Source organism: Pyrus communis, chromosome 5, assembly GCF_041283825.1.
Source record: "Pyrus communis isolate YQ-2024b chromosome 5, ASM4128382v1, whole genome shotgun sequence".
In the NCBI taxonomy this organism is placed as follows: Eukaryota; Viridiplantae; Streptophyta; class Magnoliopsida; order Rosales; family Rosaceae; genus Pyrus; species Pyrus communis.
Window position 1 is genome coordinate 30,508,750 of NC_142569.1, and position 27,325 is coordinate 30,536,074.

The 27,325-nt window shown below is 36.8% G+C and overlaps 1 protein-coding gene and 1 pseudogene across 1 annotated transcript; both read right to left on the reverse strand.

Annotated features, from left to right (window-relative positions):
- Positions 1–1,556: 1,556 nt before the first annotated feature.
- LOC137725485 (dynamin-related protein 3A) lies at positions 1,557–14,132 on the reverse strand. Its single transcript, XM_068464190.2, has 20 exons — positions 13,426–14,132; positions 12,480–12,762; positions 12,375–12,403; positions 12,160–12,261; positions 11,806–11,874; positions 11,658–11,717; positions 9,776–9,889; positions 9,361–9,409; positions 9,116–9,225; positions 8,212–8,304; positions 7,932–8,024; positions 7,705–7,842; positions 7,045–7,158; positions 6,853–6,948; positions 4,390–4,444; positions 4,018–4,166; positions 3,753–3,899; positions 3,200–3,252; positions 2,984–3,083; positions 1,557–2,233 (listed from the first exon to the last, which is right to left on the reverse strand). The coding sequence occupies exons 1-20, from the start codon at positions 13,804–13,806 to the stop codon at positions 1,958–1,960; spliced, it is 2,511 nt and encodes an 836-aa protein (XP_068320291.2). The 5' UTR covers positions 13,807–14,132; the 3' UTR covers positions 1,557–1,957.
- Positions 14,133–23,981: 9,849 nt separating this feature from the next.
- LOC148697123 (uncharacterized) lies at positions 23,982–27,118 on the reverse strand (annotated as a pseudogene).
- Between the last annotated feature and the right edge of the window lie 207 nt (positions 27,119–27,325).

Consider the following 27,325-nt stretch of genomic DNA (forward strand, 5'->3'; position numbering starts at 1 on the left):
AATTTTATTTTTCTTCCTCTTGCAAATCTCCCAATAGTTTCTCTTTGCTTTCACAAATAGAGATGCAACTTTCCTCAAGTGATTCTACCTGAGCAGATAACTCGTCACTCAGCAAAACATGATCAATGATTTTTTATTTCATGTAGAGCACTTTTTTCATCCTGCTCTTTCCTTGCATTTCTGAGAGTGTCATTCTCAGCCTGCAACTCCTTGTCCCTTCTATCCAGCTCAATGTATTATTTCTTTGTGGTACAAGCCAAGTGAACCAACCTGTCATATTTGATGCACAGCTTGGAGTAGGGAGCCACTGTGTGATTTTTAGGGAACACTTCATCATCACCCGAGAAATCCTCTAAAGTAGCATCGAGAAACTCTGTGTTTGATTCTATATCACTGAATAATACTTCTACAGCGGCAACTAGATCAACAGTCCCTTCTTCATCATATGTTGAGCAATGAGAGTAGTGCGACTCTTCACTGTCACTTTCTTCCCAAGTTTTTTTCATGACCTTGTCCTTTCTAGCTGACCATCTTCTATTATTTGCACAAGCAACCGTTAGATGTCCAATGCGACCACAGGTAAAGCATTTTCTATCTTCATTTGTACAAGAATTTTCTCGGTTTGTTGAAAATTTGAATTGCTTCTTCTCATTGAATCTTCTTCCTTCAGTCCGGCCTCATGGATCTTTTGAAGTGCTGTCATTTCTTCTGCAATCTCTCCCCTTGTCCTTGATAATCCTCCCGAAATTTTTAATAAACAGTGTCAAGTCTTCCTGAAGATCTTCAGTCAACTTTGGTTGTTGCAGACTGATCTTTTGTGCCTTTCGGAGCACTGTTTCTTGCTCCTTTTAGAGTATCCTTCTTCAATCTCAAGTTCCATCTCAAAGGCTTTCAGTTTTCCCACCACCATGCCAAAACTGACTTCTTCTAACCTTTCGAGGGACTCTGAAAAATACTCAGTTTCATTCATCCCTTAGTTCTTCAAACTTTGAGAGGATAACCTGCAACTTCAAAGTTCTCACTTGTTTGTCTCCTTCATGCACCACTTTCAGTTTTTTTCACGCTTCATTAATTTCACTTAGAGAAAAAAAAAAAAAAAAAAAATCAATGAATCATCAAAATGACCTCTCAGCTTCGGCTGAGAGGATGACGGTGACAGAGCCGGGGGAGGTGCGAATGGCAGTTCTCGGCTTCCGATGGGGGTGTCACAGGTCAATTTGGAGAGAATTACAAGAAGGAGATGGTGAGGGCTGTAGAACTGCAAGGTCCGCGTGAGAGACTAGACTGAGATAAGGGGGAGATGGAGAGGTCATAATATTTATCGTATTTGTTTTGTAACCAACTTGAACTATACAAAATACTCTTGTAGCTGACAAAACGACTTCTATAAGCGGGTTTTAATTCCAGACGTTCAATCCCATCCCACTGCTGCAGCTTTGCGAGCCACTCAATGTCCGATTTGATTCGAGTTAATATACAATTACGCAACAATTTGGCATCCACCATCACTAACTTACCCTTGTTAAAACAAGACAAAAAAAAAACAACACAAATAGTTGTCGCGGTCCACATTAATTCAAACAAAAACGAAAAAATATGTACATACGTATCTGAGAGTGAGGAGTTGAGAGAACCATCTCTGTCAAAAATAGGTAAGCGAGACAGGACCCTGTTACTCTTGGGTCCTAGTTAAGAAAAAAAATAATACAATCATCAACAATCGTCTGCCTTCTATACTATTATATATAAATAAATAAAAAGGGTAGAGAAATATGCAGAGGAAACAGCAATGCCTGATACCCCCGATTTGCACAACTCATCAGTTGGAACAAAATACCAACTCCCCGACAGTCTGCCTACTGAAGGTGAACTTCCAATCACCAACAGAATCGGAAGAGCAATCAAATGAATATAATGCTTCGACAATACGAAAGACTTGCATTGCCACGCGAACCGCTTATGGATCAACAGTTGGATATAGATTAGGCATGTACATGCGTCCACTTCCATTTGAATCCGCATTAGAATAAAATGGCGAGTGAAGCTCCCCTGAGTGAGACGACTTTCTAGACTTTGTATTCTTAGGTGAAGAGGAGTAGGAATCATGTGAACTACTTGTATTATACAGTGATGATGTTGGCAAGCCATGGATCTTTGGCAACCCTGTTGGATCAGCACCCAAAGAATAACCTTTTTCAACTGTGTCAGCTTCCAAAGGCAGTTCATCCAACGTCTACAAACAAAAGAAAAACAGTGAGTACCAAGTACTAAACTGAGCACTTCCCGCTGTATGATCTAAAAGCAGTAAATTCTTTTTCCATGCTGAAAAGAATCATCATTTAATTAATGACACAAAAGAGTTCACTGTCAACAAGTAGTTCACCAAAAAGATATAATCTAAAAAATAACTATCAGAAATGAAACATATTAACCTCCAAGTAGAACAAGAGCCAAAATGCTCAGCCATCTACCAAACATACCCTTCCGATTCAGTAAAGTAGCACAGATTGCGGATATGCTGTGCCACATTTCATAAATATTTACTTTTGAATTTAAAATATACTCTGCGACTGATACTTGTTACAAAGCAGACGTAGTAATTAAAGGGATACCTTGTTTGAGGTCACAAATTATCTTAATCAACATTTGTGTTTTTAAGGAGAGGTTGACGAGGAGAAATTTAACAAGTTGTATTGATCTTAGAGAGGAAAATTGTTTTTATTGGCCTCATAGTTGAAGAGGAAATTTGTTTTCGTTAAACCTATATTAGAAAATGAACTGTCCTATGCCAAAATATGAAATTATTTGCTGACATGAATCAAATTTCCTAAAATCCCATACTGCTTTGATTGATTCAATTTGTCGTCCACATTTAATTGGGATTATCTGCACATACCAATGTATGGAATGTGCACAGATAAAGCCGAGCCTCTACTTCCATGGAGTTCCAGGTGGAGTTGTTTATAAGCAAAGAAAAAAATACCCGGAAAGCCTGTTGCAGAACTCGGAGGGTTTCCCGGGTTCGCTTTCTTTTCATTGCTACTTCATCTGGCTCCTGCAGCATCCCTTCGAACAGGTCCTCACTGTTTATGACCGTAAAAACCAAACCATCGATCAATCAACAGTCAATACAGGAAACTAGTAAATGGCATAAGATATATACGGCAAATGTAAAATTGGCAGATGCTTTTTCTGTTACCGGTAAAGCTTCTTAATGAAGACGTTGTGCAGCTCACGCTTTGTATGATTCACCTAAGGACATATTGATGACAAAAATAGTTACTATGAAATGCTCAGAACTCAATTTAGATCACACAACTGATAATGAGTTTAATCATGCAAATCAATCTTGGGAAGATAATACATATATTTTTATGGCTTAAAAAAGCACTAACTTCATATACTTTCATAGAATAAAATAGTACAAGAATACATGCAAGGCAGACAGGAAAACAAATACATACATATATACATAAGGCTCCAAATGTGAGTATAATAAAGGAAGCATTTAGATTTGAAGGGTTGCAAGAAAATAGTTTTAAGTTTCACCATTGTATAAATTTAACATCCCACGTGAAATGTAAATCAATTCTACCACTTGTACCTCATAGGTACTTGTCTAACACAAAACTACACTATCATACCATTCTAAGAATATGAATAAGAAAACATTGGGGGAAAAAAAAGGAAAAGAAAAAAAGACGCAAAATGAAAAGTAAATAGCTGCACGCATCCATGAAAGTTGATATTACCAGGAAGTGCATTATTGCTTTTGGTACAGAATCCTCTATATTCTTCCTAACAATGTCATAGTAAGATCTTAATAGGAGTTTTGTGACTGCAATTTCAATTGTCTCCTGCTCTGAGTGGCTCTCTGTGGGCCTCAATATAGTTGGGGGCTGAAAGAAGGGTAAACAAGTTAGGAAAACACAGAAATATAAAATACTGTCTGATATTTAAAATAGAATTACAAGATAAAGCCCACAGGCAAAGTCAATATTGAAAATGACAAAATACCTCGCTTAAATGGATCATTGAGACTGCTTGTTCAATGTTGTTAATAGGTTCATTATATGGCTTGTTTATTAAGCTCTCTTTAGCTGGTGTGCGGTTATCATTCCCACCAAAAATTGACGAAATCCCCCAACTTGAACCAGTTGAACCTCCTAATTAATTGCAAAAGATGACAAAGGAAAACACGTTGAATTCCATCATTTCATGTGAATTCCAACATGAAATCACGCATTGATACACACAAAAGCACATGCACAAGGCCTTATCAACCCACCAAGAAGACAACATACATATTATACATATTGTTGAATTCATCCTTTAGGGTCAACATGTCACCATACATCACCAAAAATATTAAAAATGAAATTGTGTTACCTAATATATTCCCTGATGAAGCAACTTTTTCATTGTCTGCCACAGGTCGTGCACCCTGTCAGTCATCCATACAAAATCATAAATACAATTAGACAAGCCGAGATTGACCAGTTTTTCAAAGGTGAAGGCAAAAGGCAAGGCATTTGGTTCTTGCTATGTCATGGAAGCCTCGATGTATCAATACAATATCCTTTTAGAACTTGCTTTATAATAATGAAAAAAATATAAAATATAGATTTGTAAATATAAGTTATTGTAAAAAGAACCCCCTACATTTTATGACGCTCCCACTATGTTGTTGATTACAACTTGGGACAATTTCATGAGATACTTCTATAATAAGTCTTTTTAAAATAATTCTATTAGTGTTAGTATCATAATAAATAGTATATCGACTCTCTCTATTTACTGGACTTTGTATTTGTTATATTTTGTTGATTTGTGGGAAAATAAAAAATAAAAAATAAAAAAAATAGTAGCCACATACTAAATGATGTATAGAGTTGGGCAGCTGAAATTTGATGGCTTAGCGGAAGCAAAAACACATAACTGAAAAGAAACGAAAATAAAAGGATAACTGGAATCACTCCGGGGGCCTCTCACCCGTTCTTGGCCTCATACCAAGAATTGGAATTTGGAATTGCTCCAAATAAACTCCTAAAAAAGGGGCAACCCCAAGCCAACAAGGCTCCCTGCTTTGCAAGGGTGTGGGAAAGTATTCTACACAACCTTACCCTTGCTTTGCAAAGAGCTGTTTCCACGACTCGAACTTGTAGCCTTTCAATCACAAAGGAGCAACCTTTCTGTTGCGCCAAATAAACTCCTAGTCTCCTATTGCAGGAAATTTAATTCAAATTTTTATTCATAAACTCATCTGTGCTCTATGAGTAACAAAGGGGGGTTTTATAGAGCCCTAAAACCTAAAGAACGCAGAAAGGTAAAATTATTCTATGAAAGAAATCCTAATCCAAAATAGAATAGGAGATTAACCAAATCCTTCTAGAAACGGTGGTAGAGCTCCACTCTTGCAATTGGGTCGTTACGATTACGGGTTGGATGTCTAATTGTCCAAGCGGTAATGATAGTATCTTGTACCTAAACTGGTGGCTCACTTTTTCTAAGTAATGGGGAAGAGGACCGAAACATGCCACTAAAAGACTACTGAGACAAAGATGGGCTGTCAAGAACGTCGAGGAGGTAAGATGGGCAGTTGGTCAAATCTAGTATGGATCGTACATGGATGGTAGGTGGAGTCAACAGCTCTCCTAGGGTTCCCTCATCTGGGATCCCTGGGGAAGAGGATCACGTTGGCCATAGAACTAGGGAACTAATAATAAAATCCTGCTCCAAAAGTTTTAATCCAGTCCTAAAAGGAATTGGATTGTCTTCTTTCGCTTTTTAACCCTTACAATTATAAAGCCTAAAAACTTCTTGGTGTCTGTAAAGGAAACATGGAAGTTGCAAGTATTCAAAAGCCTAAAAACCTAAAAACTCCCATTATCAACAACCATGCATGTGTTGGAAGATAGATGTTCTCCAATCATCATTATTCTTAGGGTGTGAGTTAATGTGTATCTCACCACCGACATCCTTGGTTGAGCAATCTCTTCAAATTCATCGTCAGTATTGGATGGAATTTCAGGTTCATAAACTTCTTCCTCCATCAAATGCCTTTTGAATACTTGCTGCCAACACATTTTTAGGTTGCTCCTTTGTGGGACAATGGATAGCAAAATGTCCATAACCTTTACATAATTAAACCTTTGAACTCCACCTTCTTGTGTATCAGATTGTGCTCCCTTTCCCTTCTGAATCTTCATTGAATCTGAATCTTTAGAACCTGATGTATTGGGATCCTTATAAACTAGATCAGGTGTTGTTCCATGATCATTGTAACTAAGAAAGTCAGTCTTAAAACCATTACTTCAAATTACGCACTCTAAACAACTTGATATGCCCTCTTTAAAAAATTCACTTCATGAGGAATCAATTCTGAGAAAGCGGCACTAGTTGATCCTCTCTTACACACATCGCAACATCAATTCTTCAAATTTAGCATTCAGCAACTGGCACACTTTTTTGTCGAAGAACTTGCCACTGATCCAATAAGTGTTGTTGATAAGATAAAGAAACATGTTTTTGATTTAATCAATCTTTCTTCTTGCCCTACTCTTTCTACTTATCGTTCAGCATTAGTCCCGAATAAGTTAGCTTGACCCACCAACTTATACTTGGCAAACTTAACTTTCCGATTCAGACATCTCATAATATTCGAAATAGTGGTCCATGGCAGCTAACCAATCAAGGAAAGCTTTAGGATTCAGCTCACCATTGAAAACATTGATAGTGGTTAATGATAGTAAATTTAGCATTTTTTTCTAGTTTCTACACACGGAACTGTGATAACTATAGAAATAGTGCTTTGCAATAATGAACCTCAAATGAGGAGCGACTTTCCCATACCTGTTCAGGCACGAATCCATTTACTGGTCTGGCAAGAATTGCTCTAGATTTCAAACTTCTTTCAGATGTTGGTGCCTTATCAGAATCTACACCATCCTAATTCACAAAACAGAAATAAAAGACATAATTAAAAAACACAAAAATTAGACCGACTGACTCCAATGAAAAAAATTATACATCTAAAGCATGTACCTTTTGCCTTGAAAGAGGCAGTGGTATCCGAGATGATTTCACCTGTTGCAATGCAACCTCCACAGCCTTACTCCCACCAACAAAATTTGCATGTGAAGTATTGATGTAGTCCATCTGCAAATTGAATTACAATAAGACCCAAATATACTCGCAAAATACACGAGATGGAAGAAACAATTACAGATGCTCTGACAGGTTCTAAAGTTGCTATAGTTCAAATATGTATTAAAGCAAAGGATCCTTATTCGGACCCAACATGCTCGTTATAATTCTTTTATGAGAAACTAAATTTTACGAAAGAGTTAAACTCCATAAAAAACATAGCAGCAGAACTTGAAAAGCTACTCTCAAAGAAGACCAAAACACCCTCTTACAATGTAGTACAACTCCAACAGCTATCCTACAGCAGCTCCCCAATTTAATAAAGTGAAGCCCATAATGATTCCCTAAACTTCACTTTTCCCAATAGTTCTATATGCCCAAGAAACTATTTCAGAAGGCTGGTTTACCCAACAAAACCGTGACCAGCAGTTTTCAATTCATGGAGAGGTTACTAAAAAAATTTCGAACAATGTCGATCAATACCTCATTTGAAGGCTTTCAAACAACAATTCAAATAATGCACCACCACTATAATGCAAAGTATCTTAACCACTATACCTCCATCTCAATAATATGCCCAATCATTGTCTCAGAGGGTTCAAGGCCTTCCCGCAGGAAGTTCCCTATGACTTCATCCATCCGCTTTCTTAGAATAGGGAATCGCTGCAATTCACTTACTAGGCAGCGATGGCTAATCTGAACAGAAAACAATATTATTTGGAAACTGAATTAGGAATGTGTATAACCAAGAAAACAAATAAAAATCCAAGTTACACTTTTTCTACCTTCATCAACTCGTCATATATGAACCTAGCGCACTGAAGGCCTGGATCTAACAAGCGAGCTATTTGCCTCCGGACAAGATTTTCAAAGGGAACCTATATGCATGAAGTCAAAATAACTCACTTGATCAACAGAGAAAGGACACATAAATCAAAGAAAAGACTTAAAGAAAGAAAGAACATGTTAATATAAAAAAAAATTTTAAAAAAACAGTCTGCCTCTAAATCATAAGTACGCAATTTAACAAAAGAAAGCAGAAAGTGAGAAAGTAATAAGACCTACTTCTGGTACAAATAATGCAGATCTAGGACCGGTGGCATTTTGAATGGCAGTTCGAATGTCATCATCTGTAAGATCCTCACATGGATCCACCTCCTACAAATGAAATCAATTCATATCATTTAATGATGGCAAAGCTTATAAAGGTGACCGCTATTCCAACCACAAAACAACTTAGGAGGAGGGAAAGACTGAATAACAGTCATTTAGCTTTTAAACCTCATCATACCATACTTCTCTATAACCCGATCTGACATTTTAAACTCTATAAAAATGCACACACAAATATACTTCAAAATTTGTGAAAAGGGGCAAGGGTCATATTTTTTCATCATAAAGAAACTTAAATTGCAACAATTTAACAGTTAAGTTACCCTTTATCCACGTAGAAAGACTTAAACAGCTAAAAATGAAAATAAAAAAATAAAACGAGCACACTTGCATTAATTTGAATTATATATCCATGTAACATTGAACAGTCACACCAGTGTCCACATTGAGAAAATCTTCTTACGCTTTTAAAGATTTTAAAGTTATCATTCTCACAATAACAAACAAGAAAATTACTCCATTTAATTGGTGAAGAGAAAGAAAGTATAATTTTTATATTGCAACCGATTGTGCTCTCAACTGTCCAAATGGACCAATAACCTATATTGGCATACAAATTGAAACATAGAACAGATTTCTTAAAAGTGATATGATTATAACTACAATACAGTATGCTGTCATCTTACGGGAGATGAAGGAAATAAATCATGCTTAGGATAGAGCAATACAATTGTATTATAAGTAACATGCAACTTTAAAGCGTAATTGTTATTTGTATGCTGCTCCACTAATTAAAGAATATCACAGAGATTCAAGCATAAAGATCTCAGCCAGATATGTATCACAAAGTTCAAACCTCCAAACTCTTCACAAAGATATTTTGAAAAATATAGTGAATTCGCGCTCCACCAGAAAGTTCAGTTGTTGACATTTCTTCATTTTTCCCCTCGACCATTGTAGAAAATGCTGTTTTCAATAAGAAATTTCAGATACTGTACATCAGTTTCACATACAAAGGTAAAAGATACGAATTAAACAACATGACCTATTGCATTTATCAGGAAAGCCAAAAGGACACATAGCAGGTAAAACCATATTTACCTTCAGAGTACTTTGAAAGAATGTTAAGAAGTAGAGCTCCCTGACCAGCCTATTGGCAACAAAAATTAAGACATATAGTTATATATGCATAAAAAATCAGTCAGACAAAGACCACCAGAAATTAAAGTGGGTAATCTATGCATAGAATTCAAGTGTCAAAATAGTCAAGTTTACAACTCTTGTGGCATGGCAACAGTCGTGGAAGTTACATCACATTTATAACTGCCTATTATGATATTATCACATGTATATATAGCACAGAAGATTGCATGACAGAGATTATAAGTCACTAACAAGTCATGTATTGGGGTTAGGACAGAAATCCCATAACCTCAAGATATTACAACATAAAATTTAATCGTACAATACTATAATCCATATTGATCGCTCTAGTTTTAACTAACAATAAACGCACCTTTGATTCTGTGATTTCCCCATAACTGGCGTGCTCCTTGGCAACAGTAACTAGTGTAGAGCTTATGCGTGATTTGAGCCCCGGAAGTACAGCCTTAATATGTTGCACCAGAATCTGTAAATAAATTACTAAGGTTAAGTCCATAAGCCATCTGCATTAATATAGCAACCTTCACACAGAACAGCCCAAATTACAAAGAAAATGCCAGATAATCACAATAGTCTAAGCGGATTGAATGGATATGTGTGTCTGTTAGGTTTTTCCAGCCATGATAAGTTGTCCTAAGTCTATAAGGAATTATAGTCTTAGAGGTTAAATTGTTTTCCCAATTGGAGTTGTTTGCCCAATTGGAGTTAGTTTCTCAATTGGAGTAGGATTTATAACTAGATTCCAATTAGGATTAATAATCTATTGAAGACGACATTTATTATGTGGCTATTGTACTAGTTTTGAATTGAAGGAAGCAAAACAATAAATTGTTTACCACTCAAGGGATTAGAGTGAGAGAATATTGTAAAGTGTGTGCGAGAGAAAAGAAAAGAGATAGTGTATTTCTTGTTCTTGTTCTTGTTCTTTCAGGTTTTTCATCAATTCCTAGTTCTAGAGATTTGGCAAGATTATTGGTTGTACTCATTATTGATATAGTGAAAGATTGTTGTTGCTGTCTCGTGGACGTAGGCACATATTGCCGAACCATGTAAATTCTTGGTGTTATTTATCTTGGTTATTTGTTTTCGATTTCCGGAGTTTGTTCTATTTTTCCCATTCTTAAACGCGTTATTCTCAACAAGTGGTATCAGAGCCAGGTTTGGCTGATATCCGTTTAGAATGGAGGGTGCAACCCGTTTTAATTGGGTTACATGGAAATCAAGAGGAGGACATTCTTTACTAAAGGTGTTAAGAGCAAGCCAGCAAGTATGTCCGATGTTGATTGGACCAAGATGAAGATAAGAGATGTTTTTTGGCAAAGAAGTCTATAATTGCCTTTGCCAATGAAGATGAGATGTTTGATCACATGGAGTCTGGTCATGGGTATTGCGATCAGAGGGAGCCTGGTCAAGAGAAGTCTAATCAAGAGGGTCTTGGTTCATAAGTAGTTCGATCAAGGGGAGTTTGGCCATGAGTAATTCGATCAGGGGGAGTCTGGTCATGAAAAGTTCGAGCAATGGAAGTTTGGTCAAGAGGAGCAATCCTATTTCTTTCTTTTTTTGGTATACCTTCCTCATGGTTTGGAGGGGGAGATTGTTAGGTTTTTCCAGCCCATGATAAGTTGTCCTAAGTCTATAAGGAATTATAGTCTTAGAGGTTAAATTGTTTTCCCAATTGGAGTTAGATTCTCAATTGGAGTAGGATTTATAACTAGATCCCAATTAGGATTAATAATCCTTATTGAAGAAGACCTTTATTATGTGGCTATTGTACTAGTTTTTGAATTGAAGGGAGCTAAACAATAAATTGTAAACCACTCAAGGGATTAGAGTGAGAGAATATTGTAAAGTGTGTGCGAGAGAAAAGAAAAGAGACAGTGTATTTCTTGTTCTTGTTCTTTCAGGTTTTTCGTCAATTCCTAGTTCTAGAGATTTGGCAAGATTATTGGTTGTACTCATTATTGATATAGTAAAAGATTGTTGTTGCTGTCCCTTGGACGTAGGCACATATTGCCGAACCACATAAATTCTTGGTGTTATTTATCTTGGTTATTTGTTTTCGATTTCCGGAGTTTGTTCTATTTTTCCCATTCTTAAATGCGATATTCTCAACAGTCTGTCTGTCAAATGAACAGTATCAGGGCCAGTGAGATGAGAGAAACCTGTGTATACATGCAGTAGTATAACAGTTGCAAACATGGGACAAGTTTGTAAGAGTTCAAAAAATGTTAGACCTGGTTCAACTTCTTTGCCAACTGAGGGACGCCACAGCGATCAGCTAGACCATTATATACCTACATCATCATATGAAAATTTCTATTTAGAAGAGTTTCTAAATCCATGCCAACAGATAAAAATAAATCCAAGGAAGAGTAAGCATACTGGGCGGCTGCGGAAAAATTTCTCCTCAGCCACAAGAGCATCCTTAATACTTCGGTTCATCATAATATCCTGTTCCAAGGACACCCTTATCAGAAACCTTTCAAATTAGTTTCCTAATTTGATAATCCATATTTGCATATACACAAGAAAGGCAACACCAAATTAAAATAACTGTTAGGTATGACTTTGACAGGATCAAAGGAACAAAAAGGGAGGAGTAGCAAAAAAAAGTGTGAATCTTTAACAAAGATTTCTATATTTTTGTTCCACAGCACTAAACTATCATTTAAGCTTACCACCATCTCACATACAGCAGAAAATAAACAAACTTCTATGAAGTTTAAGATAAAGTACCTCCTGACTACGATTCACAACACCTACATAACCAAGTCTCAGGGGAATCACTTTTCCAAGCAACAGATTACGGGCATCAGTACCTCTATCCATTATATCCAACTGAAGTCATTAAAACATGAGCCAAAACCATATCAGCACAAAATAAACATCTTGCAATTGTGTCGATGAATTAAACCTGTAAAAGAAATCTAGGTTAAAAATAAAAATCACACCTTTGTGATTACTCCTATGGTTCGTAGACCTATCAATAGGAAATTGCACGCACTAGTTAGATACAATTTAACCAGGAATACCAAATGCACAAGAGCAGAAATTACCATCAGGATCAGCATTTCCTGCAATCTGAAGAGCATCTGAGTTTGCTAAGTCAGAATTTGCTGCTGTAACAGCAAGAATTAAACAAGTTGGAATTTTGATGTATGACATGATCATCGTCCTAATTCTTGCTTCGATATCAGAGGGTTGGTCACCAACAGGAACCTTCGTTATACCAGGTAGATCTACTAGAGTGATATCAAGAACATTTGGTGAAAATATTTTCAAGCGTATCTGCTTGTCTGTGACACCTTTATTCCCCCCTGCCTCTCTCTCTGTCTCGGCCTATGTCAATAGAAATTTATTTAGCACCAGAAGACCAAGTGTAAATATATATGTGTGTGTGGGTGTGTACATAACTTAATACTTCAATTCACAAATGCACATCAACGGTTACATATTTCACTTGAATTTCTATAAGAATACATATTGAAAACTAAATAATATAAATGAAAGAATAACTCAATTATATTATGGCCACACTTGGGTCTGTAGAAGTAAATGAAAGAGAGTTCAAAAGCTAAGCAGAATCTTATAAAGCAATTTTAGTTTCTCAGCACCTTAATGTCAAAACTCAAAAAAGTAGGAATTATTGGAATAAAATTTTGGTGGCAGAATGAAAGTAAGGGTTAGAGTCAGAAAAAGAAGCAAACTTTCTGGTAAAACTTTCAATTTTAGTTTCTCAGCACCTTAATGTAAAACTGAACTGCTGAAAAGTAATCGCTTAAACTAGTGACAGGGAAGATATGCTAAACCGATTATGTTCAGAGAATTGCACTAACTTTGCAGCCCAATAAATTTTATGGGGATCACATTTACAAACTAACATTGTTGTACGGAAAAAGTGTATTTCTTACAATATTCAAATTCAAATCATACTGCATAACATGCTCTACTTTCCTAGGAGCTAAACAGCAATACCCAGACAAGTGATCTAAAAGAAAGCACCTGAATTTCCCTCCGAATCTCGGAGAAGTCGTAGAAGCGCTTCCCAGGAACGTGCAGGAACTCCCCATATTCCTCGTCAGTGCCGTCAGCATTGCGCTTGGTCTGCAAGAGCTGGAGTACAAGCGGGCGGCGCGTGCAAATTTCAGAACCACGCGGCAAGAAGTCACGGCCGACGAGGGCCTCGAGAACGCTGGACTTGCCGCTACTTTGGCTGCCAACGACGGCCACCTGAGGAAGCTCAATGGTGGATTGGGAACCGAGCTGCGCGAAGATGTCTTGGAGCTTGTTCACTATTGGGATCACAGAGTTGCCGAGGGGGGAAGCTGAGGGTGAAGGAGACGAACCGGATTGGGGGGGTGCCACTGAGGGTTCGTCGGCCATGGTTGGATTGGATCGTGCAGGGAGGAACTGGAGGGTGACGCCCTAGGGTTTTGGAAATTTCTTGGAGAGAGGGACTAGAGAGAGAGTTTGATTTGATTATCGTGTCCCTGGAGCCCTTTGAGTTTTTGAGCTGTTTAGTCCTTTCTTTACGGGAAAGTTGAAAGTCAGAAGTCTGAGGCACGAGGGGAGGCGGATTAGTTTCACTTTGGGATCGAACAACATTTTACTTAGGATTTTAAGAGATTTTAAATTTTTTTACAATTTCAGGAGTATTCAAACACAATTTTAAATGAGGGGCATAGTTTGGTTCGGCCCATTTCACCCATAAAATCGCCAATCGGACAGAAGCTCTATATACTCTATCCGATTTGGTTTTGAATTAGAATAGAAATCGTGAACCGAACCTACTTGAACCGGTTTCTTTTCCGTCAAATTCTCGAGATTTCAGGTTATCTCAAATCTTGAATTTTTCTGTTTTCTATTGTGAATTTTTGTTTGTTTGGAGAATTTTTGGTTATTTTTTTCTCCAAGTTTTTTTTTTATTTTTTAACAAATGATGTTATCTACACTACGAGATAAGGGAGTGGGCTAAACTTCACAATGGAATATAAATTGTTTGATCACTCTGATGGAGCTTCTATCAATCCAGTCCACCAAAGTGTGTTGTTACTTCTGAGAGTGGTGTTATAAATGAAGTCATTTTTGCATTCACTAAATGGGAATCCACCGATATGGCTTTATGGTCTAACGATGCTATTAAGCATGTAACAGGGTGTAAGACAGCCTGTGAAGTTTAGTCAAATTTACAAGACAAATATGTCTCCATTTCTAAAGCTCGGGTGAATCACTTACAAATAGAATCCAAACGTCAAATTCATAGGCGAAAGATAAAGTAAACAATCTCAAACATAACACGAGATTTACGTGGTTCGGCATAAAAACCTATGTCTAGTGGCAAAGTACGATAAGAAAATTTCATTAAACAAAAGGATATTACAAAAGAGTGTTTAAAAATACACAAACCCAAATTCTATAAAGTTACACTAACAAAAAAAACCAAACTAGCAGCGAACCGGAACAAATGGAGAAGTCTCTCAAATTACTCTCAAACTCACGAACTCACAATTTGACTCCTAAGACTCCCAAATTACATGGTGACCTCCACTACAAAACCAAATTAGAGAATACTCTTTAAACTAATGGTGATGGCACACACTACTGAACTAACCCTAAGGTCCTATTTATAGAGCATAGGACATAGGTTTACATAGGAATCCTAATGAGAAGTAAAATTCAAATCCTAGTAGGTAAGGAAATCAAATCCTTGTCCTAATCAAATTGTAAATAACGAAAATTCTCAACCAAGTAAAGAATCGAACCAAGAAGTAAAAAACTCAAAATAGGACACACAACTAACCTAAATAGAACTGCAAAATGAAACAGGAAATGCATGTTGCAACATTTTGCTTGTACTCGACTGGTCGGCTACCACTGCTGACTGGTTGCAAGCTGCCAAAAACTTCAGGTGATGCTTCTTTGCTTTTCCTGATCCTTCGTCACTTCCAGATTCATATCCAAACTCTAATTTTGAGCCATAAATCACAACATATTGTCATTGCTCTATCTCGGCTTCCAAATAATGTCATTATTAGAACTGTGATATTGGCCATATGAACTCCTATTACACTAAAAGAAATTATTGCACAACTTCTTGCTGCTAAGAAAAAGGCTGAAACGATGGCACATAGCTTGAGTTTTAATTTGGAAGCTATTTATGTAAAATGAGGTCATCTCTAACTGGGCCAGCCAAAGGACCATAGGTCATAAACTAGCTCAATGGCCAGCGGGCGAGCCAAAGAAAGCCAGCCAGCCAGCCTAAAAGGGAAGCCCAACTGTGGTCTAACGGTAATATGACGCCAATGCAACTTCGATTACTGGGGGTTTGGGCCATTAGTACTAGGGGTGCAAAAAATTCCCAAAAATCCCGAACCGAACCGAAAAAATCCCAATCCCAAACCAAAAATTTCCCAAACCGAAATTCCCGAAATTTTTGGGATGCTATCCCGAACCGATCCCAAAATTTCGGTATGGGATTCGGGATTGGCTTCTCAATATTTCGGGAATCCCATACCGAACCGAAAATATATAATGTTAATTATTATATATATATTTATACATATATATATTATTCTTTTATAATTGATGCTAGTAGTTTCTAATTCATGCTCTGCAACCTGGAATGCCCTACACCTTGCATATTTTTCATGTTCTGTTTGATATTCATGTGGATTTTATTATTGCTGCTGCCATGGCTGATGATTTCAGAAGACTTGATTCTTTTGTCTCTCAACAGATTGCAAAAAGGGTTTAATTAATTTGAATTTTGACTATGATAAAAACAGTCAGACATGCCAGTGTTCAATTAAATGGTAGTGTGAATGAAATGAAATTCCTAGTTCATGATTGTGTTCTTGAATTATATATTTGAAGAACAATTCATAATTTCATATTTCAATTTGGGATTCCCGATTTGTCCCAAAATCCCGAAAATATTTCGGGATTCCCGAAATTTGGGATTCCCGAAAATTTGGTTTGGGATTGGTCTTCAAATTCCCGTCCCAAAAAATTTTGGTTTGGGATTCGGGATACTAGTTTCGGTATGGTATCCCATACCGAACCACCCCTAATTAGTACTGGAAGGTCTGTTGAGCAAATAGAACCTGGAGTTAGATTTTTTTTTTATTTTTTTAACAAAATTTAAAAAAGAAAATTAAAAATTCTAATTGGGCCTTTGGTACTGGAAGGTCTGTTGAGCAAATAGGACTTGATCAAGACAATGCAACTTCGATTACTAGTGGTTTGGGTAGTTTGGGTTTTAAGAAGTTGTATTTCAATTAAATTGTGATCTTTGAATTAATGTCTAAGTTGGTTAACATGCAAATAAATTTAAAATATTTAATAACATGAAATTTAACTAAATATGTTAGTTTAATTCAATTAACTAATAAAATTAAAAAACAAACTTAAAATAATAAATTATTGAGCGGGTTAAAAATAGCCCCCTTCAGTTGGAAATGGTATATAAATATGATCTAACACTGTTCATTAAAAAAATAAATTCTTACAGAACTATAATTTGGACGAAGGCTAAACATTACCGTTTCGGTTGGAGATGGCCTGAGCTCCTCCATATCCTTTGTTTGTCAGACTAATTCTTCGAAGGTGGGTTTTGTCAACCTGTTTATTTATTTATTTATTTTGTACTAAACCCCTGTTTTAATCCCCATTTTGCACAAATTGATAGGCACATGTATGGAGGCATATCATTTTCAAACTTGATATGTTGAGAGCATACCATCATCTGGAATGGGATTTCCTGTTTCAAGTCATAGGTTAGTTTCGTTTCTTTTCTTTTTTTTCTTTTTTTCTTTTTAAATTTTTTTTTATTCTAGCGATAGCTTTAGTAAGTTATATGTTAGATTAGCCACCGACGGAATTTGAACCCACACCGTCATTTAAGGGCACAACATATTTCCACCACTTACATTATACTCATAAAAAGTTATTTGAAATAAAAAATTTTCTGTATTGGTCAATAGATCATGATTTGTTTACTTTATAAGGCTCAAGAGGACTTTGTCAAGGTTTGGAACCCTAAGACTCATCGTTGTTTAGAATCATTATTTACTTTACCCAATCAAGGTAGTTAAGAACGGAAATTTCCCAATCCCCTTTTTACAGTCCAAACCCTCTTTTTAATTCCTCATCTAAATGGGCCCTAAATTCTTCTTAAGTTTTTATTAGCAGCTCATCACAGATGCTTATGTGCGCAAACATACTTCAGAAAAGTAGTTCAATCTCCAGCAATTATGGTTTGGGGCACATTTTAATGGCTTAAACGGAACCACGTTGAGAGATTTTAGTGCATACTTGCCTCTTACCATACTCTTACACATGTGGCAATTGGCCTTTAGTTTATTACTTACGAGCACTCGCGAGTTAATAGCTAAATGGACGTACATATAAACAAAAAAAAAAATATAATCCTTATATCCATACTCGTTATTGTGTGATAAGGTTTTGAGTTATGGGTCATGACAGATGATTAAACCTTTAATAGGTTATAATTGATAATCTAAATTCTTTTGATCTTAATATCAAGAAAACCTAAAGTAACACATGCCATAAAGAATTTGATAATGAAGAAAAGGCTTTCTTGTATATTTCTGTGTATCTGTACAACTTGTTTACAATACTTATATAGGAATGCATTTAGTCTAAAAGAAGTAAACTAGCAGACAAATAGCTAAACTTTAGGACCTAATTACAGTGATTACTGTTTGATTTATTCTCTAATATTTGATCCACTAATCAAGCTTTGATTGAAGTTGACTTTGATTTCTAACACGCCCCTTCAAGTTGGAACGTGGATGTCCAAGGTTCCTAACTTGCGAAGGAGAGTATGAAATAATGGACTGCTAAGTGGCTTAGTGAATATGTATGCGATCTGTTGAGCTGAAGAAACATGAGTTGTCTTGATTAAATCTGATTGTATTTTTTTCTCCCACAGTGTGGCAATCAATTTTGATGTGTTTCGTGCGTTCATGGAACACGAGGTTGGCTGCAATGTGCAAAGCAGCCTGACTGTCGCAATATAAGAGACATGGTTGTAAATGTGTTACACGCAGGTTTTGCCAAAGATATTTTAGCCACACTAATTCACAAGTAAAAGATGCCATGGATCTATATTCTGATTCTGCTGAGGAACGTGACACAATGGATTGTTTCTTGGTTTTCCAAGATATTGGTGCACCTCCAAGAAAGATGCAAAAGCTGGTAACTGATTGCCTGGTTGTTGGGCAACTTGCCCAATCTGCGTCACAGTATCCTTTCAATTGCAGCTTACCGGGTGCTAGGAATAAACACCTTGGCCTGGTGCTTTCTTCAAATAACGTAAGACACGGTCCGCTGCCTCAAGGTGGGGTTTCTTTGGTTGTTACATAAATTGGCTTAGAACATGAACCAAGATGGTGATGTTCGGCCTTGTGATTGTAAGGTATATGAGGCGACCAACAAGGCATCTGTATTGTGATAGGTCTTTGAGTAGTTCACCATCTGAAGGTGTAAGCCTCAAATGTTGCTCCATTGGAAAATTAGTTGGTTTTCCCCTAATCATACATGTATCTTCAAGTATATCCAAATTATATTTATGCTAGGAAATAACAATACCTTATTTCAAACAGGCAACCTCAACCCCAAGAAAATACTTGAGATGCCCTAAGTCCTTGATCCAAAAATTGTTATGTAAAAAGTTTTTAAACTCATCAATGGCAGTGTTGTCGTTTCATGTGATAATCATATCATCGACATAAAGTAACACTGGTGTAAATGAATTGCCTCGTTGTGAAATCTCGTCCCCAAATTTCACTATTTAAAATTATGTATTTCATATTATTATTATTGACGCGTTTATATTTGAGGAGCATAAATTTATTTCAGTAAAAGGACAAAAACGCCCTTAATGGACTAAACAAAATTTTTGAGGACGTATTTGATTTGCACATATTTTCCTACTTTTCTTTATGCATTTGGATAGTAATCGTTGAAACAAGCGCATGAGCGTAAACGGAACGTAATTTGGAGCTATAACGAATGAGTTATTAACGTTTAAAGTCGATGGCATTTTAGTAAATTTAACCTTCATATCTAAAAGGCTCCAGCAAAATCTGGAGCAGTGAGGAAGAAACATGTAGACGGCTGAGATGAAAAGAAAAGAAGAGAAAAGAGAAAAGGAAGGGACGGATCAGAAAAGGGAACATGAGGGAAATGAGAGAAAGAGAAAATAGGGGAACTGGTGTTTTACCCAACCCGACCCGATAGCAGCGCAATTTTTTCCGACGCCATTCACGGCGAATCACCGCCATCCATCACTTGGAAACAACACCCTAGCCTTCCTCTACCAATTCGACCCCAAAATTCATACAATTTGGCCTTGGATTCATAGGAAATGCACCAATGGGTGCGATGGTGTCTCAGCGGTGATCCGCCATTTTCAAAGTCCACTCCATCGATTACCACCACCAATCTACTCCTCACAACCTTAGAAACAAAGCCCAAGCAGTGGTGGAGGCGTCGGAGCACGTGTGGAGGTAAAATCGAAGCACACCATTTTAGGGTTCCGACGGTTCGTGGGCAATTTCAGGCGTTTCTCGGCCGAATTAGACTTCAGCCCAGGTATAAAACTTACTCCTCTCATTGGGATCTTCCTTCTGGTGTAATTCGGTAATTTTTAGAATTAGTTGAATTTTTTGGCAAGTCGGGCCGAGACCCATGGGACCATCCCAGGCTAATTTTGATGCCCTGATTCCGTATTTGAAATCCGTTTAGTGAAATTCTGATGTTTTAGTATAGTTTCATAGTTGATTGCCTATTTGGCCGCCATTTGGTTATTATATGAATTGAAGATCCGACCGTTAGATCGACAACAAATTTTAATACATAATAGTACGTAATATTTAAAGACATTAGGGACTCACGGATCAGGAATTTGACCTATGGATCTTCTCAAATTGGATTTCTAAGTTTGTAAAATCAAACGTTAACTGCCACTTGAATTTGCGATTGGCGGAGATCCGACTGTTGGATCGTTCTGAAATTTTAGGATATTGTTCTAGAAGAATATTGAGACTCTTGAGAAGTTACGAATCAGAAATCTAATAGGCGGATCTTCCGATTTAGATTTCTAGGGTTATGGACCTTACTCTCGACCTTGATCGACGGTTGGCTTTTCAGTCAACTAGCCCGAGTTCTTCTAGCGTGTCGTTAAGCTTAGAGTGTTGTTGAGATTCCATGGAGCTTATGGGGCTTAACATGATGACGTGTCTCCCTCGATTGACATGCACCTTGATTTACGCACTGATGGCATCGCATTATGATATGCTTGTTTATTTTATATGATTTGACTTGTGTATTGAACTTGTTGTGGAGTGTGGTTGATTTGTTTGTTTAACCTGATGTGATGAAATGTGAGGGCTAGGAGTGGACCATGAACCCATTGTCATGAGGTTTATTGCTTCAAGACTTGTTTCACATAGTCGTTCTAATTGTGTACCATGTGCTTTGTTTCATTTCTTGGTTCGTTGAGCTTTGTATTTTGAGTACTTGTTTCATGTCTTGTTTTTCTAACGTTGTTATATTTCTTGGACTTCCACTCGATTCCGTCGAGTGATCCGAAACTTAGTTTTCGCTAGGGTTTCGTTGAGTAGTCTGGTTCCTTGCCTTGTCTAGATTTCGTTGAGTGGTTCGAAATCCCTCGTGATCAGCAATTCCGTAGAGTGATCCGGAATCATATCCAGCTTGGATTTCATTGAGTGGTTCGATATGTATTGTACTCCGTGATTCCGTTGAGTGGTCTAGAGTCGTATCTACTCGGATTCCGTTGAGAGGTCGGGAATCCCTTCTAGCGATTCCGTTGAGTGGTCCAGAATTGTATCCTGGTTTAGATTTCGTTGAGTGGTCCGGAATCCCCTTTAGTGTCTTGGTTCCGTTGAGTGGTTCGGAACCCGATGTTGATGGATTTCGTTTAGTGGTCTGAAATCACATCATTTGACTTGTTAGTTCCTTGGATTTGATTTCAGCTTCAGAGATGTAGGCTTCGACCGAACTGTGTCACTATAACATTGCATTTCGGTGTAATGTATGCATTATTGATTGATGTGATTGTGGAATGATGTTGGTTATGATTGTTGTAATTATGATTAGACTTGTTGACCATTGTGACTAGAGAATATTATTGTGCTTCATCGAATATTTCTTGAGGTGCTGGATGCCCTGAATTGTGGTATTATGTTGAGACATAGTGGTTTATGTGATGAATATTTGAGTGTAGTGAATGACGAACTACGAATAACTTAATCCCTATTTAGGGTACGTAGGCAGTCTAACAAAGAGGTTAGATGCAGCCACAATGTAAATGAAAAATTACCAATGTCGAACAAAGAGGTTAGATGCTCGCCTTGGACTCTCTTGATGGTTGTGGAGAATTTGGAGAACCAATTACGTGATACTTATTTTAAACTGTATAGCGACTTCCGAAGTCGACAAACCATATTCGCCCCCTGTCGACGAAGGCCATAAGGAGGCAACATGTAGAGCTCTTCATCCAAATCACCGTGGAAAAAGGCATTTTGGACGTTAAGTTGATGCAATGACCAATGTCGAACAATAACAATGGCAAGTAAACATTTGAGAGTGACCAATTTAGCGACAGGTGAAAAGGTTTCAATATAGTCGAGACATTCCATTTGTGTATAACCCTTGACGACAAGGCAGGCTTTGTATCTTTCAATTGCGCCATCGGAGCGATATTTAATTTTGTAGATCCATTTACTCCTAAGAGCTCATTTTCCTAGTGGTAAGGGGCATAAAACCCATGTTTTGTTTTGTTCAAGAGCTGTCAATCCTGCTTGCATAGCCTTCCTTAATTTTGGGTATGAATCAGCCTATGCAAAGGATTTTGGTCATAAAGACTAGCGATAAAACAACGGTGAGAAGTAGACAAATGAGCATATGAAACAAAATTGGATAAAGTATGATGCGTACCTCGACGAGAAGATGACGGACCCAGAGGGAAGCATAACGGCATTGGAGCATTGGTAATCTTGGAGGTATAGTGTTGGGTGGTGTTCACGTTGACCCCGTCGTTGAACGATAGGTAGTTTGGCCACTGGTGATGGCATATGTGTGTTAATTGTAGTGTGTATAGGTTCAGTGGATGATAATTGTGGAAAAGGTAACGAAGGCAAGGTAGATGTGGTGTTATTTACTGAAGATGAAATAGGTGGGCTAGATGGTATGTCATTGGATTGGTTGGGCTAAGTGTCGGCTGATGTTGTAACAGTTAGTGAGAAAGGTATTGGTGCCAAGTCTGTGTTTGAGATATTAGTGTTTATGGGTTAATGTGTGACATTTGGCAAAGGCAATGGTATGACAAAGGAGTCGGGGTAGTCAATTTGTGTGTCTCGTGGCTGGGTAGAAACTGGAAATATTGTTTCATGGAATGTGCCATCATGACTGGAAAATAATGTTTTGGTAGAGAGGTCATATAGGCGATATACTTTTTGACCAAGAAGGTTGTCACGCCCCAAGCCAAGGATTAACGTAAACCTTGGTTCAGAACGTGAATCACATCTTAATTATAATCTTAACTAATATAATTAAGAATGTGACTTGAAATAAAAACATGTATAACTCGCTTGGAATAAAATTCAAATTTAACTGAACAACATATTATTGAAAGTTTCAGCCAAAATTTCAGCTTATGAACTACTTAGAGTTCACACAAAAGTGGTTATTTATTCAAACAAGATAGCAAAAGCCAACAAGCTCATCTTTTTATTTCTTTATACATAGTTACACAACAGACAGCAAGCAGACCTTTAGGTTTCTAGTTCTGTACCTGCAAAATTTCGTTAGGGTGAGCTTAATAAGCTCAGTAGGGACATATACCTTCATTACTAAAATAATAAAGTATAATTAACATAGCAGAATTAAAACCATGATCAGAATGATGTATAAGAATGCAATGCAAATGCCTAAACTATACCCGTTAATCCACAAAACTAAACACCCATACCTTGTACGTCCCATTCCCTACTTATACCACTTCATCCGTGTCTCTTCTCAATTCATCCTCTGCCGAACACACTCCTTAGTGCAATAAGAAATGAGCAACTCTCTATAACACACTCCTTTGATCAATCAAATCTCGACCTATCACAAGATTTCCTAACCTCTATCCAATTTAAGTATGAAGAAAGAAGATTTTTTTTTTTCTTCCTAAAGCTGTGGAAGAGCCACTTCCTCCCAGCTTCTTTGTTTCCATCACACAAAAAGGAAGAACGTGAAAGAACGTTCTTTTCTTTTCTTTTGTAAAAAATATATATATTTTTTAAATACTACTTCGTTGCTATAGCCAAAAATAATCCTTATTTGTACCCTAAAACAATTATAATAATAACAATAATAAGAAATCTAATAAATAAAAAGTATAGTATTAAAAGCTATTAAACAAATAAAAACTAAGTAGACTAAAATTTTGTATAAAAACAATTATAATCACACTTCACTCTTACTTAAACGAGGGATATTACAATCTACCCTCCTTAAAAGAAATTTCATCCTCGAAATTTAAACTTACCCGAAACAATGAAAAGTTCTGGATATTTCGTACGCATTTCCTTCTCTAACTCCCATGTAGCTTCTTCTACATTGCCATGTTGCCATAAAACTTTAACTAATGGATGTGCGTAGCACTTGCGTTTTGTGATCTTGTATTTGAAGCAGCCTATCCTCAAATGATAGTTGTTCGTCCTTTGTGAGTTCTCCCCAATCGATTACATGAGATGGATCCAGTTCATACTTTCTAAGCATAGAGACATGGAACACATTATGTATGATTGAAAGTTGAGGAGGTAGTGCTAATTTGTAAGCGACTTCACCTATTCTTTCCAATATTTCAAATGGTCCAATAAACCGTGGTGATAGTTTTCCAGACTTTCCAAACCTTTTGATTCTTTTTCTTGGTGATACTTTAAGAAATACATTATCACCAACGTCAAAATTTAAGGGTTTTATCCTTCTATTTGCATAACTTTTTTGTCGACTTTGAGCCGTTAAGAGACGTTGTCTGATGACTTTGATCTTTTCAGTAGTCTCTTGTACATAATCGGGTCCTATTAACGCAGTTTCCCCTACATCTGTCCAACATAAAGGTGATCAGCAAGGTCTTCTATACAATGCTTCATACGGTGCCATCTGAATGCTTGATTAATAACTATTATTCTAAGCGAACTCTGTTAATGATAAATGATCTTCCCAACTTCTGCCTAAATCTAAAATGCATGCTCTCAACATGTCCTCCAAAATTTGAATAGTTCTTTCTGACTGCCCATCTGTTTGTGGATGAAAAACACTACTAAAATTGAGCTTTGTTCCGAAAACTTTTTGTAAACTTCCCCATAATTGAGAAGTAAATTTAGAATCTCTATCTGACACAATCGAAATAGGAATTCCATGTAATTTTACTATCTCTTGAACATAAAGTTTCCCAAGAACTTCTATAAAATAGGTGGCTTTAACTGGAAAGAAATGTGCTGACTTAGTCAGACGATCCACAATAACCATATTGCATCTCGTTGTTTTGGAGATTTTGGTAAACCTGTAATAAAATCCTTAGTTACATGATCCCATTTCCACTCTGCTATAGGTAACGATTGTAGTGGGCTTGATGGTTTCTGATGTTTGGCTTTTTCTTGCTGACAAGTGAGACATTTTGCAACAAAACCCACCAGATCACTTTTCATACTGTTCCACCAAAACTGACATCGAAGATCTTGATACATCTTGGTTCCACCAGGATGAATTGTATAGGATGACTAGTGACCTTCCCGGAGAACATCATTTCTAAGATTAGAAAAATTTGGGACGTACAAGCTATTCAAAAACTTTAATCCGTCGTTTGCATGCAGTTTCCATCCTTCAATTGTCTCTCCAGTTGAAATTGTTGTTCGAATGGATTGAGATAGAGAATCAATTTGTTGTGCATCAATAATCCTTCCAACTAAAGATAGGTGAGTAACTAAATTACATAAATATGCACAACCTTCTTACATTCCCACATGCAACTCAAAATCATAAAGGCATTCTATCATCTTTGACTTTTGATAATACAAATTAGCCATAAATCCTTGGGTTTTCTACTTAAGGCATTTGCTACAACATTAGCCTTTCCTGGATGGTAACGTAAACCAAAGTCATAATCTTCTAAATATTCCATCCACCATTGTTGCCTTAGATTTAACTCTTTTTGTGTGAATAAGTATTTCAAACTTTTATGATCAGAATAGAGTTCAAATCGTTCCCCGTACAAGTAATGTCTCCACGTCTTCAATGTATAAACAATGGCTGCCAATTCAAGGTCATGTGTCGGATAATTTTTTTCATGTGTTTTAGTTGACGAGAAACATAAGCAACAACTCTGTTAGATAGCATCAAAACACATCATAGTCCACGTAATGACACATCCGTGTAAACTATATAGCCAACTCATGTTTTAGGAATGATTAACATAGGAGCGGTTGTCAATCAAACTTTTAATTCTCGAAATGATTCTTCACACTCATCAGTCCAAACAAATTTAACTCTTTTTCGTGTCAACTTGGTCATTGGAGCAGCTAATCGAGAAAAATCTTTAATAAATCTTCTATAATAATCAGCCAAACCTAGAAAACTTCGTATCTCATGAACATTTTTTGGTTAATTTCAATTCAACACTACTTCCACCTTTGAGTTGTCCACTGCGACGCCTTTATTTGAAATAACATGTCCTAAAAATATTACTTCAGTCAGCCATAACTCACACTTACTTAACTTGGCAAACAATTTATGTTCTCTTAATGTCTATAAAACGATTGACAAGTGTTCTTCATGCTTTTCCTTAGACTTGGAATAGATAAGAATGTCATCAATGAAGACAATAACGAATTGGTCCAAATATGGCTGGAAAACTCGATTCATTAAGTCGATGAATGCTGCTAGAGCATTTGTTAATCCAAACGGCATGACGAAAAACTCATAATGTCCATATCGAGTTCTAAAAGCAGTTTTTGGTATATCTTCCACCTTTACTCTAAGTTGGTGATAACCAGAATGAAGATCAATCTTTGAAAAATATCTAGCACCTCTCAATTGATCAAATAAATCATCAATCCTAGGTAAAGGGTACTTATTCTTTATCGTGATTCTATTTAGTAAACGATAATCGATTATTTAGTAAACGATAATCGATATACAACCTAAGGGTTAAATCACTTTTCTTTACAAATAAGGCAGGAGCACCCCAAGGTGATGTACTAGGCCGAATAAAACCTTTCTCTTGAAGTTGCTTTTTGAGTTCCTTCAATTCCGTTGGTGGCATACGATGTTGAGGTATAGAAATAAGTGATGTTCCTGGACACATCTCAATGGAAAATTCTATTTCTCTAATAGGTGGTAATCCTAGTAAGTCTTCTCAAAATACATCAATGAAATCCCTCACCACATGAATAGATTCAATTTTGGATTCACTTATACCTTCTGCAATCATATGGCCAATTTGTCTCAAATAATTCACTTTTCTTTTATCCAAAATCGAATTAGGTTTTGAGACCTTTGTATCACCATAGAAAGTAAACTTTTCTCCATCTGGGGTTGTCAAGGTTATCAATTTCTTTCCACAATCAATAATAGCTTCAAATCGCTTAAGCAAATCCATTCCAAATATTACATCATAATCCAACAAGTCCAACAACAACAAATTGCAATCAAATCTCTGAATCACCCTTCAAATCTCTGAATCCTTCCTTCAAAATCACGTTCTCTATCTCTCAATTTCTCTACCTCCTTTTCTATTTCTGATGTTTTGCCACTTCTCTGCAACCCCTTTTATAGTTTCTCTAGTCCTACCCAATCGTATCAGAGC

What these genes read in the sequence shown, in the direction of transcription:
- LOC137725485 (XM_068464190.2), bottom strand. Translation starts at nt 13,806, where the DNA reads ATGGCCGACGAACCCTCAGTGGCACCCCCCCAATCCGGTTCGTCTCCT. An exon ending in CTGCATTATTTGTACCAGAA is followed by an intron (nt 8,025 to 8,211) that starts GTAGGTCTTATT and finishes TCATGCATATAG; the next exon opens with GTTCCCTTTGAAAATCTTGT. An exon ending in TGCCTCTTTCAAGGCAAAAG is followed by an intron (nt 6,949 to 7,044) that starts GTACATGCTTTA and finishes TTTGTGAATTAG; the next exon opens with GATGGTGTAGATTCTGATAA.